This window comes from Corvus hawaiiensis, chromosome 30 (genome assembly GCF_020740725.1).
Source record: "Corvus hawaiiensis isolate bCorHaw1 chromosome 30, bCorHaw1.pri.cur, whole genome shotgun sequence".
NCBI classification, from domain to species: Eukaryota; Metazoa; Chordata; class Aves; order Passeriformes; family Corvidae; genus Corvus; species Corvus hawaiiensis.
Genome location: NC_063242.1, coordinates 20,319,029 through 20,334,793, shown reverse-complemented (window position 1 = coordinate 20,334,793; position 15,765 = coordinate 20,319,029). Strand labels below are relative to the sequence as shown.

The window sequence follows — 15,765 nt, the reverse complement described above, 5'->3', positions numbered from 1 at the left end:
CTGGTAACGTAGGTACCGAGTCCTTCAGCCTCCATGGTTTTGCTCTTTCCCAAATGCCATGCTCTGAGGGTTCTGCAGGGTTCTTTCTGCTTTCGTTGAGTTTCCATAAGGTCTTTTGGCTAGAACAGAGGTGGATTTTTTTTCCTCTTAGGTTACTAAAGGCAAGCAAAACTTACAAATATCAGACCAAACTTTAAACTGTCTTAAAAGCAAAAGAGGCAAAGGCTGTGTAACACAAAGATTCTGAGAACAGATAGAAACTGCATTTTATGGGGGAGTTATAGAGCATCTCTGAAGTCGTCTAGTGATCCCCGAGTTAACATTCACAGTTGACTTACTCATGGTCAATTATAATAAGGCCATATGAATTCATGCAGTTTTAAAAATTTCTGATTTAAATGATTTTTAGTTTTTTTAAGAGTTAAGAACTTTGGGGGATTATTTTTTTAAGTATCAGAGTAGCTATTGCTAGATATTTTAGGGTTAAATTTTGTTTGTTAAAAAGTTAATATTGGGACAGTGAAATATTTTTATGCAGTGACATATGCAAATTGAAGCAATTAAAGATTCCAATTTCATCTTTAAACAGTGTTTAAATATTACAGTATGCACTGTTTTAACATTTGTGCAAATATTAAGTCAGAATTTCTCTGATTTTTGAAGATACTGATGTAAATCAAGATGTGTAAACTGGTTGTCATTCTAAATTTAGAATTCCATACTCTCAGCATTACAACTGGTAATCCAACAGTGAGAGCACAAATTACATTTATAATTCACTATTTAAACATGATTGTAAATGCTTTTCCTTTAGAAATCTTCCCTACCCCCAAATATTACACTAGCTGGGAATTGATACAGGCTCTTCATTTTTTCATTTTAGACAGTCAATATTAGAATATCCTGTACCTTGAAGAAGAGGAGTCATAACCCAATTACATCCCTGCTTTTTCAAATCTCAAAACCATATTCCTTTACAATCGTATTTCCCAGTCTGACACCTCAGTAAGTATTCCACAGGTGCCATCATCACCTATCAACAGAGTACTGCTTCCTGAGACTGGGACAGGTCCTGTGTATTAGCAATGTGATATGAGCAGGGCAGAGTACCCCCTGGGATGGGGTGTTTTGCTTTGCAGAAAATGGTATTTGAGAATTGAAAACGTTGATTGATTAAATCCTGAGTTAGGGTTTCTCTTGGAAAGAAAAGAAGGCTATGTTTGCATTCCCTGTAGCTTTTAATAGTTACTCTGGCAGAATTTCAAGAAAATTGTATTTTTGATAGTGTCGTGTAAATATTTGTCACTAGTTGTATTGATTAGCAAAATCGTGTTTCAATGTGCTTAACAGTATTTCCTGTTTTTTGCTTTTTTTTGGTGACTGAGTTGGTATTCCACCTCAGTTTTTATAACAATAGATGCTCCATAAACAAATCTTGAGTCTGCTGTTGATGTTAAGAAAAATCTTACCGTCTTCAGGTGTACAGATTTTATTGTTGCTGTATTGCATTTGATCTAATTTATTTAAAAGAAAATCCTCTAAAAAAACGCAGTGTAACTATTGTCTTTAATGCATGCTTTCAAATAACTTTTGGATTTAATAGTGTTTTGTTTGCTGTAAAGTTGTCAGTTAAAGTCTGATTTTTTTTTCTTGTCTCTTTTTTTTGTTACAACTATTGGGTCAGTTTCAGTCTTTTTCCAGTTCAGATTTCCAGAGTTGCACTAAATAGCTTATAATTATTTTTTTTCATGCTCTGATAAATTTTAAATGCTCATAGTGGCTATAAGTGTAATCTGTGTGTTTGGGGAAATGAGCCAAAAATTAGTGTTTAGCAAGTGAAGCTATGTCTAACATCTTCTAAGTCTTTAATTTACTTTTTTACAGATAGTAAAATATGTAACATTTTCTAATTCATAATTGGAATAACATCAGCAGTGATTTTAATTTTCATTCCTTTTTGTCACGCATCCAGCAAAAGAGCGGAAGTAGCCTTTCCTTTGGTTCTGTTCACTATGTTTGGATGTCATTTCACCCTTCATATCTAGACTATATGGCTAGGGTTCATTTTGGGTAGCTTTCCCTTCACAAAGGGTGGGTTGTTTCTTTTGAATACTATGTGATCATTTTGTATTTTAAAAAGTCTTTGCCATATGCAGTGCATGTTCCCGGGGATGGTCAATTTACTTAACTTCTGTAAAGAACAAAAAAGATTAAATAACCTAGTGTATGTGGCTGGGTGCGGGGGTTTTTTTGTTGTTATTGTTTTAGGGTTTTTAAACTAAAGTTAATTTAAAGAAGTTTATTATCTGTAAAAGTCTGGATCAACTCCAGTAGAAATCAGGAAGCTGCCATTTAAAAACAATTTTTTCTTGTTTTCTTCTGTCTGCATCCACTAGAAAAATACTCTGGAGGAATTTCACTGGGGAATAATTATATCTGCAGGAGACATTTCATTTTAATTACTATCAGGTAGTGATTGGTTTATGATCTGGCACAAAGGCTTGTAATGCACTTTTAAAATATCCTATATAATATCCTGTATAATTGTTTCTATTGCATATATGTATGTGTAATTATCTCTTAATCTTATTTAAACTTTGTTCCAGTGTCTTGTGTTGATGAATATCTCAGGTTTATGTGATTTATGTGGTGTCCTGTATGTTTAATGTTATTTCTCAATTTACTGACTATTCTCCTGAGGTTTTCTTTCTCGTTAAACCATAAATTGGATGATCTACTTTTTGTATGTATCATACATTAGATTGTATTTCTGTCATATCCTCTTATGTTAAATTCCTTTGTATGAAAAAAAATCAACAAAAAAAACCTGTCCTTTTTGCTGTTTCAGGTGTAAACATTCACAATTTTTAATCACTGGTTGCCTGTCTTTAGAATCCTTCTGTTTTTACAGTATCTTTTTCAGATTACTTTGTTCAAACTGAATGTGTATTATCATCTCAAATACATTGGCATTTTTTTCTTTAATATTCTACCTCATTTTGGATTTTACTGAAGATAATCAGAAAGTGACCACAAGTATTATGAATAGATTTTATGGGGTTTTGAGTTTTCTGTTTGTTTTGTTGGGTTTTTTGCTTTGTTGGTTACTTTTTTCCACAAAACTGTCTGGATTGGGGTCAGTTCTTTGTTTGTTATTTTTTTCTGGATTAATGGCAATAGAAAGTTCCTCTTCCTGAAGAAAGTAGTTCACAGTTCAGTGTAATTGCCATATATTTATCCACGTTGAATTTCACTTGGCACATTCTGCTTATTCTTCCTTCCACATTTTCAGTAATGTTGCAGTATCTTCACATGTTGACATTTACCAAGAGAGATTTTCAGGAGACCTCTGTATGTTCCTTTACTCGTTGAACTTCATGAACTTCCCTTTGGGTAGTTTCTGATCAGTGCCGCTGGACAATGTATTGCTCCAAAAGGCTTTGTCAAAAATCTCGTATTAAGAAGTTTTTGTTAATTATGCAGCTAGGTGATTTAATTAATATCTGAAAAAATTAATGAATTAGAAAGGTTTGACTTAACTATATTGACACTTTACTAACTCAGCTTTATCATCCTTGGAATTTTATGATTTTAATTATTTTCATCATTTTACCTGTAGCTCAGAGAACAAGGCTCACAGGTCCATAATTCCTAGAATTGGTCCTACTATTTTTTTTGTAAATAGAGGTACAGTGTTCATCTACCTTCTAGTCATCTGATAGGGTAGTTTATTTTAATGGAAGATTGAAATTTTTTAGCCGCTTGGACCTTTTTCTTGCATTATTTTCAAGAATCTGATACAGATTCACACAGGTGTTTGGGCTGTTTCCATATCCAGAAGCTCTTCTTGATGAATTATTTTCTGGTAGTACCTTTTTGAGTGTTTTTACTTGCTCCCTCAATTGTCTTAATTCCTGTGGTTTATGAAGGTTTTTGTATCTAAAGTCATTAATATTTTTTCTTCCCTGTCCTCGCATGTGTGTACTCTCTCATGCTGTTTTCTTGATAACTGCAGTGTTTTTCTTGAAGGATAGTTGTTTTGAAAACTTCCAGACTAAATAGAGTTGGAATATATATAGTTTTGTCTAAATAACCCTTGGAACTTTTTTGGTCCATCTTTCCACAGATAAGGGTATGCCCATGTTTGTGCAGTATCATATATAGGATAGCTAAAACGTAGGTAAGATCTAATCTTCTTTAGTACTTCATTGGACTTACTAATGTTTTATACTTGGAATTGAAGAAGTTCATTTAAATTCTAAAAACATTTCAGCTTGAATGATTTTCAACTTTGCTCTCAGTTTGCTGGCATGGGACTGCTCTGAGCTCTGACTGCTCATGTAGAGGTACCAAGTGTGTTGGTTTTGCTAGTATTCCTAAACATACTTTCCAAATAAAAATGAAAATATTCTGTTTGTTTTCTTTTTTGTTTATTTCTTTGTATATCGGTTTTAGATAATCTCTGTTAGATGCAAAATTAAGATGATAGTGAATTTTGAAGGTGAAGGGACAGGAGGAGCAGCCTTGCCTTGGTTGCTCAGTAGTGGAGGAGGAACAAGCAAAACAGAGCAGCATTTCAGTCACAGTGTTCAGAGAGTAGAGCTGCCTTTCACTCTTAGCTTCTCCACCTTCTGCCACTTCTGCTATAGGCTGTGGAAGGAACTTTGCTTATTCTCTTCATCATGGAGGAATGAAAGGAGTTTAGTAAGAGAAGTTGCCTACTTGCTTGCATTTTTCTTCATCTCCTTCCTTCTTCTTGCGGAAAACAAAGCCTTCACTAATTTCCTGAGGAGTTTTTTTAAAGAACTGCAGGGAAAATAATACCTGAGGTATTTGAAAAAATGTTGAGACAACGAATTATTACTGTTCACCCCCCTCCCCTGCAAGTAGTGTGTGTGTGTGTCTGTGTTACCCTGCTGTTACCATCTCCAGCACTCATGGGGAAAGCATTACTCTTTACTACTGTATTGTGTTTTGTCTTTAAGAAGCTGATGAGTAGTGTAGGCAAAAGTGGGGACTGAGCTAGACAGGAACTTAGGGTTCACCCCCTTGGTTCTGGCTGTGAGGAGAAACGTTGAAAAATGCATGCATGTTGTCTCAAGGGGGGAGGGTTTTTCATGAATAGTTATAACCTGTAGACAGAGTCCTCAAAAGCCAGGGAGCCAGGCATTTGCTCTCACTGAGATGATTTTTATTCCCCTGAAAGTGCTTGGCTAAGGTATGTGAGGAGGATTGTAGAGTCTCGCAGGTGTTTTTAGTAGGAAAACAAAGCTGGCTACTAGCAGTTTCTGTGTGTCCTTACATAACCATGAGTAGAACCTACCAGTAAATTCCCCCTTGTATTTATTGTTTTTCTTGCTCTCCCTCTTTGAACTCTCAAGGTTACTCAGTTATTTTCCTCACAATTTCATTAGGAAATTTGCCAAAAACATCCTTTCTAGGCAGCTGTCTCTGGACCTTTGGAGGCCAGCACTAATGTGCTTCCAGTCTGTAGGGGGTGTTTGGCACAGAATTATGAACTAGGCCTTCATTGCTTTGGGGGAGAGCGGGGAAGAGATCACTAGCATTTTACCACACCCAGGTGCAAATTTTTTGCTGGTCTATGAGCATTCAGAGGCTTTCATCTCATGTTGTACCTGCTTTGTCCCAGTGCAAGGTCTGTTAACAGCAACAAATTGTTGATGTGAGAGAATTACAGTGAAGACTTACTCCTCTGCTGAAGGAAAGCTTTTGTGTGCGTTTGTGTGTGAGGGAGTGACTCCAGCAATCTTAAACTGTTCAGCTGTAATTTTTTAATGAGACATTGATTTGTGTTTTTTTTATTTTAAAGTGGTGCTCAAAGGTGCTGTGGTGTTGTCTGCATGTAATACTTCATGTAAAATTGATCAAAATGTTAAACGTTTTGCCAGAATTAATACTGGGAGGAGTTAAACATATCAGAAAGAGAAAGACGTGCGTTTCAGCGCTTTCTTTCATACGCCACTGAACAATATAGGCAAATGCTGTACCGTATGTACATATAATATATTTGTCAGACTAACTGCTTCTCGTGTTTGACTAAACTGTCTCCTTTCAGCCACCCACACAGAATATGCCTATGGGTCCGGGCGGGATGAGTCAGAGCGGCCCTCCCCCACCCCCGCGCTCGCACAACATGTCTTCAGATGGTATGGTAGGTGGGGGCCCTCCTGCACCACACATGCAGAACCAGATGAACGGCCAGATGCCTGGTAAGTTTTTCTCCTCTAAGACATTAACACCAGCGTTGCCTGGCAACTGAAACGACATGGGGGCTCAAGGGATACTAGATTGTTGATGACAAAACTGCTTTGAATGCCCCCGAGTACAAGCTCTCTTAGAGTTTGTTAGCTACAGAGCTACGTGACCTGTATTCAGTGTTTATCAGGCTGCCCTTGGGCTTTGATGTAGCTGACACACAGCATTCCTCTGATGAACAGAACTGGCTAAATTTAGTCTGTTTGAAACCATGCAGTACAGCTGGCTTTAGAGGGCTTACTGGGGAAAGGTATTGGCCTGTGGCTGAGTGAACACAAATCCTTCCATAAAAAGATAATGTGAAATCATTGTAGCTAAATAATTAGATAATATAAAATAGATACGTCTGAAAGAGGGTGTTTCTGATTTGGGTAAATGTTAAAAAAAAAAAGATTGCTTTTACACAGCTTCCACTAATCCCCTGTGTTCTTTATTATTGAAGATGTGTTGAATCGTAAGGGATTTGTAAAGAAATGGCCTCCAGATTATTGTTCTAGGTGTAAATTTTAAGTCAGTTTCTATGCCATTGTGTTTTGTAATAAAAAGAAAAGTACTTGGGAAGACAGAAACAAAGCACAGAAGGAGGATGATAACATGCCACATTGTACCTACCAATACTGACTTTGGGGTAACTATTCCCTTTAGCAGTCAGATCAGAGTGGAGTAGGCAATGGAAGAGCATGCTTCTTTATATTGAGGCTATTTTCCTGAATTTCCACTTGTAAAATCATACTGCCTGTTTCATGTGAAATGGCTTTCAGCTTAAAATTGCATTCCCAGGGTTGCTTTTGTTCAGGATCCCTTCCTTTTTTTTTTTTTTTTTTTTTGGTTATGGAGGAACTTTTCATACAAAAGCTCCTCAAGGTATTGATACTTTCAAGAAAGGAAACTACTGTCAAAGGGTCTTTGAAAATTCGTCTTTCACTGGTGACGAGGATAACCTTCATGACAGCAAACACAGTAAATAACTATGCAAAACTTAATACAAAGTAAAAAATATAACGATTGCTGTGGCCTCTAATTTCTGTCCAAATCTTGATAAAATGGACTTGATAATGGCAGCTTTTCTGGAAGAGTGGCTTGAACAGCCTCCAGAGGCCATCTATAAGAAGTGCAATAAAAGATCTAGAGAAGTTAGTTTCATCATACATGTTGGTCATGGTCTGCATTTGGAAGTGTAAAGAGCAATATATGCTGCTCCCTAAGTAGGGCAGAGATACTCTGATTATGGTGTCCTTTATCCATCTAAGATCCATCAGTTCCCATGGAGAATAGCATTGCCTCTCAAAAATCAGTCTCTTTGACCCTCAAGTGTAATCATATTACTGTTATTATAGTGATCTTTTCCAAGGAGAAGGATTACTAAGTCACAATGTGAGCATAATGACTTCACTGCAGAGCCACGGGGGAGAAAAGTCACTCCTTAAACATACATATTTTGTAATTAGATAGAATAAGAAAAGAGCTCTTACGAAAATATGTAAAAGGTAAATAGCTTTGTTTTGGTATTCACCTAGACAGATACTTAAATACAGTTTCCAACTAAGCTTTAATTTAGCCTTTCTTCCAACATATTTCCTTTTATGAATATCTGTTCTTTCCTTCTCAGTTTGAAGTTTTCTCGGAGGATGTGAAGATAAAGAGCTTAGAATGAGGGCATCTCTAATATCAGAAAGGCACACTAAAATCATTTCATAGGTAGGCGTTGGAAAAAGGGAAACAGAATGATCTTGTTAAGTGTATAGCTCAGTTACACATATCTTTTCAAGTATGTGTTAGTTCACCTGTTTGTGAGCCTTTCTGTATTTCACAGAGATGTATGTCTAATAATGTCTGCAGTGTATGCATTTGCTTTCTGGTTTTAGAGCACTTAACTCTGAAGTTTCATAGACATTTGTAATAAAAACCAGATACAGAATCTTAAATATCTGTAGAGATGATCTGTATAAAAGGAGTAAAGTCACTAATCTTAAACAGAGAGAATCCAGGACTGTCATCAGTTGACCAGCCTGGGAAAAATAAAATGCAGGCACTTAAAAATGCCAGCCAAGGATATCAGGTATTTTCTGAGCAGGAGCTTCCACAGACCTGAGTATGGGCAGAAGGGTTGATGAGAGGATTAGAAGAACTAGTGATGATCAGGGCATGAGTCATTTTAAAGTTCTGCTATAGACCTGTCCTATTGCCTGAAGGGCAAAGGATGATTTTTCTTGTGCTTGTGTCCTGGTTAGTACAGAACCTGAAGTGCTGCTGAGGCCCTTAATTGCATCCCCTGACAAATGCGTGTCTGTATCCTCTTGCCAGGGAAGACAGTCATGACAAACCTTTTTCAGCTGGTGATACACTTGAGTGTTATCTGTACCTGTGACAGATTGTGGGTTTTAGCTGAAAAAATTGCTGTCTGAAGAGTTTCTTTGACTGAATTTATGTGATGCAAAGTAAGGGTGATCTCAATTTGGAAGGAGATGATGAACTAAGATGTGCTAGGGGCAGGTTGTCTTCCTGATTTCTTGAGGTTATTTTATCATATGTAAAAAGTTGAAAGATAAGCCTCTCTGTAGGGGTCTCTGACCTTTGTTGTGGCACTGATAGGTGACCTTCCTAAATAACAGGTTGTCCTGGTTCCGGCCAGAACAGGGTTAATTTTTACAGTAGCCAGGAGGAGGCATGGCCAGGACCTGGAGGTTATTCTAACCTGGTGGAGGTTCTGTGTGGTGAGCAGTTGGCCTGTGAATCCTTTGCATCTTGTACACTGTTACTAATATTGTTGCTGTTACTCTTCTTATTTCATTGCTGTTTCCAGTAAATTGTTCATATCTCAACTTGTAATCTTTACTTTTTGTGCCTCCAGTTCTCCTCTCCAGCCCAACACAGGAGAGTGAAATGAGGGGACAGGGGAGTGAGCAAGTGGTGTGTGGTTTGGAGCATTTTAGTGGAAACAGTAAATTCGGGAATAGCATTCCTAAACCAAAACACATGCACTTGTGTGTTCCTAGCAACTTCTCTCAAAGTCTTCTTTCCTTCCTGCAAATTTAGTCTCAAATGTACTTAGTCTGGATTACAGCTTCTTGGAGGTAATGTGCTGTGCATAGGTGGTTAAGAGGAAAAAAGACTTGTGTTTATACTCAGGATAGATACTTACTCTGCTAACTTTATTATAACACAGATCTAATTAGTATGGCATTTAAAGCAGTTACTTTAAAGTGGAGATACATACTTCATGCCTCATTAATTCACTCACAGTTCATTCATATTCTCTTCTTCCTATTTCATTTATCCATATAAAAAAAAAATCAATTGCTTTGTCCTTATACACGAGAGAACCCCATGAAGTGTTTTGACAAGCTATAAAAAAATTATATGTAAAAGTGTGTTTTTATTATTTTTCATTGGCAAGATTTTTGATACTATGGTCTTAGCTTTTTGTCTCTTTGTTTTCTAGCTTTTTGCTAACAAAACCCCTGATTTTGACCACAGAAAATACACGTACCTCACATTTCATATGACAGCTTTTTCTTATGAGTGCCTTGTCCTGTTTTGGTGCTACCTGAGACATGAAGTGTAAACCAGCCTTTTAGAGAAGATGTTCTATTTTTTCAAGTTACCTCTTGTGATGATTTTTGCCTTCCTCATTTTGCTTCTTACATTATCAGTTTTTAAAAACTTACTCCCATGTGCTGGCCTAACTCTCTGAAATCTGTCATTGACAATGTCTTCCTTTGATCAGAAACAAACAAAGCCACTCCCTGGCCCTAACCTTCTGGCACTAACCCTGTGTATTCCTTCCTTTAATTAGGAAAGGAATTAGGAGAGTAGTCTTCTAGCAGCTCTGCAATGGTAGCTTGGCGCTACAGTAGGAAGCTTTTCTTCACCATAGCTTTACCTAAGAGCACATTCACGATTGAACTCATGGTTAGAGACAATCTCACTTTTTCATAATTAAACTGTCTCCATGTTCTCACTGAATTAGGCACTGAATTCTCACTGAATTAGGCAGTGTTGAATTGAAGAGGGACAGTATACGCATCTGTGGTATTTTTGTGGGCATAATCCTATTCACTGAACTAGTTTTCCTGTATTTGTGGTGGATCTGCCTTTGTACATTTCAGCAATCTCTGCTCACCTTGTTTTGCAGGAACAGTGAACTGCATGTGTGGTACCTTTTTCAGCTTTTACAATTTCCTTGACAAAATAGGTTTGTGTTTATTTCAGTAAGGTGTCTTTAAAAGGGCAAGAGGATAAACATATTTTTAAACTTACTCTCCATTTCTTCAGTTTGGCTTTAGTAGCTGCGTTCATTTATCGTTGTTATCTTTTTCTTCTGCATCTTTTTGTTTCAGTCAGTTAGTATGGTCTCTGTGACCATGTGTGCAGCTCTCTATGTCCTTATTTCTTCCTTCATTCTACCCTAGGTCAGTGCAGTTTTTTCATTAGCCAAGGACTTAAAAGCTGTTTACATCTGAAGGCAGAGGGGGGTGTGTGTGGTTCTTTTTTTTTTTTAATTTTCGCCGGGAAATATGTAAACAAATCAGTACCTTCCTACAGCTCTACTAGCATAGTTTCTTTGAGATTCCTCTTCTTAGAGTTTTCTAGCTTAACAAAAAACCTGTGGCATGTTCAGCAACAGCAGCATCTTCGTGGTGAAATCTGTACATATCAGCATTTGCCTTGTTTACAGTTGACCTGGTCTGTCATGTCCACTGGTTGTACATATTTTCACGAGGTCTTTGTGTGGTGCTTGTCTTGGGCATAATCCATGCATTTCATCTACTTTTTTTACTTGTCATAGTTAATATCCAGTCACAGCTCTTACTTATTTTAGTCCTAGGAGCTGTTCACCTGTTCCACCTAAAGTAATGAGAAGCCTGACCAGATGGTACTGTAATGTTGTACTTGTTAAAATACCCATTGAGAGTAGATGTAATTCAGAGAATAATCCATATTCAACCTGCGTTGTCAAGAAGAAGGGAAATAAAAGGTGAAAAGATGTTGTTGGCTCAACAACAAGATGGGTGTATTAACGAGTTGCTTTTCCTTTGCCTCTTGACAAGTTGAACTGATAATTTCGTGTCTGTCCTTCCAGTCATCATCCCCCACTCTAGTAATCTGCAAATACAGTTGCAGAATATTGGCTATACAGTATATGATCAAAAATGTTAAATAGTCCTTCAGCCGTTTTTATTCTGCATTGTCTCATACGATCTGAATCACTGCAATGCTAGGTCCACTAGAAATCAAAAGCATTGATTTTCTCTTGTGTTGAAATTTTCAACCTTATTTACAAGTGGAAAAGATGCAGCTCATTGTCTGCAACATTTTCACTTCGTCCTTTTTTCACACCTTTCTCTGATTTCCAAGGTTGTTCTGCATATGCACAGCACAGGTGACGTGTTTACCGACATAGGTCACTAAATGCTTTCCATTTACATGTCATTCTTACAAAAAAAGTCATGATTGACGTATCAAAAAAAAAGTCTTAATGTCTTACCATGAAGATTTGTTCTCATTCCCATCTCAGGAGATAAACTCAGGAGTTGTCTTCTTGTCAGGAACAACTTTTGATTAGATTTTTATCTACAGGGGCACTAAAACAGCTCTGTAGAATGAGTTTGGCTCACAGATTTTCTACAAAAGCCTTTGCTGTTGCATCAGTGATCCATGGAGTGCTTGTCACCTTCCTCATTCTTTTATGGGTAACTGTGTAATCATTTGAATGAAAGTTAGCCTAAGTTAACATTTAGTGGTGGATTTGGCACTGTTAAATTTGTTGTTGGACTTGACAATCTTAATGGTCTTTTCCAATCAAAGTGTTTCTATGATTCTGTGTAATTATGTCAATGTTAATAGTGCCTGTGTTTAAAAATAATCATTAGTTTCAAAAAATTGTCTAGTATGGGTTGTTTGAATATACAGAAATGTTACAGCCTATGTAACAATTACAGCTGATAAGAGTTATCAAGCTGTCTGTTACCCTGGTCTTGTGCAATTCAGGTTGAAATTCAGGCTGTATTATGAAAGTACTAAAAAGACTAGTTTTGTGTATGATACGGATAGAAGATGAGCTATGTGATAATTCACCTTTGTTTTAGTAGCTTTAGCTGCTCAACAAAAGAAAATGTATTTCATAGTAGAGATGAACTTTGTTACTCGCTTATTTTTAAAGTAGGGAAATCACATGCAAACTGTATTTTAAATTTATTTTAATGTAATTGTATTTAATGACTTCTCTTTAGTTTTGTGATTCTGTATGACTGTTTTCACCTGCTTTTATGATGCTTAATGTACTTTTTTCCCTGTTTTTCTTTCTGAAGGACCCAACCATATGCCTATGCAAGGACCTGGACCTAACCAGCTCAATATGACAAACAGTTCCATGAATATGCCTTCAAGTAGCCATGGGTCCATGGGTGGCTATAATCACTCAGTGCCATCGTCACAGAGCATGCCAGTGCAGAATCAGATGACAATGAGCCAGGGACAGCCAATGGGCAACTATGGGCCCAGACCAAACATGAATATGCAACCAAACCAAGGTAAGTGAGGTGCTTGTTAGCTTCTGTAAAAGGAAAACATCTTGGGTGCAGATTTTTTTAAAAGGTCTTATGTTGTAGATATCTTTCTCTAAATGCATTTGTATCCTGAGATTGGCTCAGCTGGTTAGAGCATGGTGCTAAGAACACAAAGGTTGTGACTTCAGTCACCATATGGGCCATTTACTTAAGACATGGGCTCAGTGATCCTTGTGGAAGGATCATCTCAGAATAGGATGTGAATATTCTGTACCTATGTTTGGAGGATTCTACATCTCTTTTCTCCCATGTGTCTGTGACTTTTTTTTATTTGCAGACATTGAACTATTTTCAGGTGTTACGTGAGAATCTGGAAATGGATCTAGTTCCGTCAGTTATAAGCTGGAACTGCTGTTTGTCTATCAGACTTTACACTTCTAGCTAAGTGTTATTATCATTCAGGTTGATAAAAGACATCTCTACTTTTAAGTCTCTCGGTTAAATTGAAAAATTAAAAGTCAGATAGCCCTCAGATTGTTATACCTATTTAGTCTTTGTTTTCTGCTGCATGCTGTTTTTAGCATGGAATGTCTGTTAGTCTTAGAGAAGAAAAATTCAGTACCAGGAACAACTCTGGTACTCCCTACTGCTTTCATGAGATGTCCTTGTGTATATAGTAAAAATCAAAACTAATTTAGTATCTAAGATATTTCCATTGCATAAACCAGTGATGTTTTGGTGTCCTTGTTGAAGTGCAAGGACATTGTGGAATTAAAATATTGCGTTAGAGTCACAGCACAGCAAATTATTAAGTTGTATATGTACTGCATATTCTTATAGATGTGCTTTACAAGTCAGCAAGCAGTATTTTCAGCTTACCTGTTAAGTCTGTTTACTGCACTGGATCTGTACATAGCACCTGCTAGAAGACATATGACAAACCGAAGCTCCACTTTTTTATATGTAGAGACCATCTGTTCCTGAGGTGTACAGACAGACCAGGTCATACTGATCAGTTTGATTATTAGGCTACAGAAAGGTGCAAAACAGACAAAAGACTAACTTAATGAGAGGCTAAAAATAAGTCATGATGAAACAGCTGTTTCTGCACTTTTCTTACCAGTAGAAAAAGTGGGAAGTCTGAGTCCTTCAACATCCATATTGTTAATAGCATTTTTCTTAAAATACAACAGCAGAAGAAACAAAAGGTAGGCACATAGCAGAGGAAACCATCACAAGCGGGAATATTTATGCATCTCTCTGAACTGGCAAGTTATCTCGGTGTTCTGTACAATACACAATGTAGTAATTTTGTAAACGTTGTAAGATGCTTTGAAAAAGCCCTGTGCCAGTTCAGTTCAGGTTTTTTAGTTGCAGAGTTAGCAATAATTATGTAGCAGTATGTGTGAGGGAGCCTTCTAGTAAGTCACTCTACAGAAAACAATTTTGTGTGACTGGCCTAAAATTTAGGAGATGATTCCATCTCAAAGTAGCATTCTTTACTCTTCCTCGTAATATTCCCCTGTTGTGTTTTCTGTACTCTGTCAAACTTGAAAATTGGTCATTAGAAGTTAAGCAGAAATAAACTTAAAAGATTTCTGTTCTGAACAAGTAATGGTACTGAAGTGACTTTGGGGATTAAAGAATAAAACAGTATTAACCAAATTATAGGTTCAAGAACAAGAGCAAAATCTTTAGTTAGAACAATGGTCCCATTGCCATTAGGGCCACACAAACTTTTGCATTGTGTAATTCTAATTCTGCCAAGTTTTGACCCTTCAGGCTGAGACTTTTTCCATTCCAAGTGTCTGCTTTAAGGCTGGTTCTGTTTTTTGCAGAGGTTTCACAGAAGTAGAGGGCTGTAGGATGAAAAATTACATTCTTTAAAATGTTTCAGTGTCTCACAAAAACAGTAGTAAACAGAGCACTTAATATATAAATGTAGGAATGCAAGTGCCCCTTTAGAGCAAGGCTTTGAAACTTGTGTGTTATGCAAGCCAAGTGCTATTTGCTGTTAAGTGAAAATACTGTTCCAAGTATCTGTGAGAGAGGAAGTCTTAAGTCTGAAGATGTGCATGTTTGTTATTTTGATCTAAGATGATTCCCAGTCAGGTCTGCTTAATACATTTCCTCCATTTTCTACTCTTAGTTGTTACATGTGTATTGAAATTTGATGACAAATTAGAGGAATTATTTTTGTATCTTCACTCTCTTGTGACTCCAAGCCAGGCAGAGAACGACAGAGGAATCTGTGAGACCATGAGAGATTTAGATAGGTAACCAAGCCCCAGTCTGGCTGGGCAGAGGTCTCAGCCAAGCATGGCGACTTCAGGCTTCTGACCTAAGTGAAGAAGCAAGAATGAGCTGCTAGGAAATGCACTCAGTGCAGTTTAACAGAAGGGGAATAAACAGATTGTGGCTCAAAGATTTCTTAGTTGTGCAAGAATTCAGAAACAGAAATGAACCAAAATTTCTGAACCTCAGTGTTGTTGTCAGGAGACATTTGTGAGCCCCTAAGCATGTTTTGTTTCTTTGTCTTACAGGAGTGATTCATACTGAAAATGAGAGATCCTACTACATCTGTCAGTTAATAACAGCACTAGCTAAATACAATGCTAAATATTCTGCAAGATGAGATCTTAGCATCTCAAGTTGGCTGTTAAAAATCAGTAGATGTTTTTGACCTTAATCTTTCTTTATGTGGGTTCCTCAGCTGTAGAGGAATGATGTGATGGTAAGATTACGATACCATCTGATTTCACAGGAGAGTTATGAAAGTATATTCATTATGAAGATTTGGACAGATTACTTATGGGTGCCATAAGAAAACCATGAATAAATTAATAATTCTGTCTTCACTGTTGGACTAGGCGTCACATCTCACATGGACTATTAGGAAGAAACAAAATACTGAAGTAGTTTTTCAGTGAGTAATACTTACTGTACTGAATGAAGCCAGTACTTCCAGGGGAAAAAAAAC

General features: G+C 37.0%; 1 protein-coding gene across 4 annotated transcripts in view; it reads left to right on the top strand.

The window, feature by feature from the left end:
- SS18 (SS18 subunit of BAF chromatin remodeling complex) overlaps positions 1 to 15,765 on the top strand; it is a 49,835-nt gene that overhangs the window by 16,909 nt on the left and 17,161 nt on the right. For all 4 annotated transcript variants that reach the window (XM_048289389.1, XM_048289386.1, XM_048289388.1 and 1 more), the window contains exons 4-5: positions 6,077 to 6,230; positions 12,588 to 12,809. In XM_048289389.1, the coding sequence (XP_048145346.1) occupies positions 6,077 to 6,230; positions 12,588 to 12,809 (376 nt within the window). The remainder of the gene's footprint in view (positions 1 to 6,076; positions 6,231 to 12,587; positions 12,810 to 15,765) is intronic.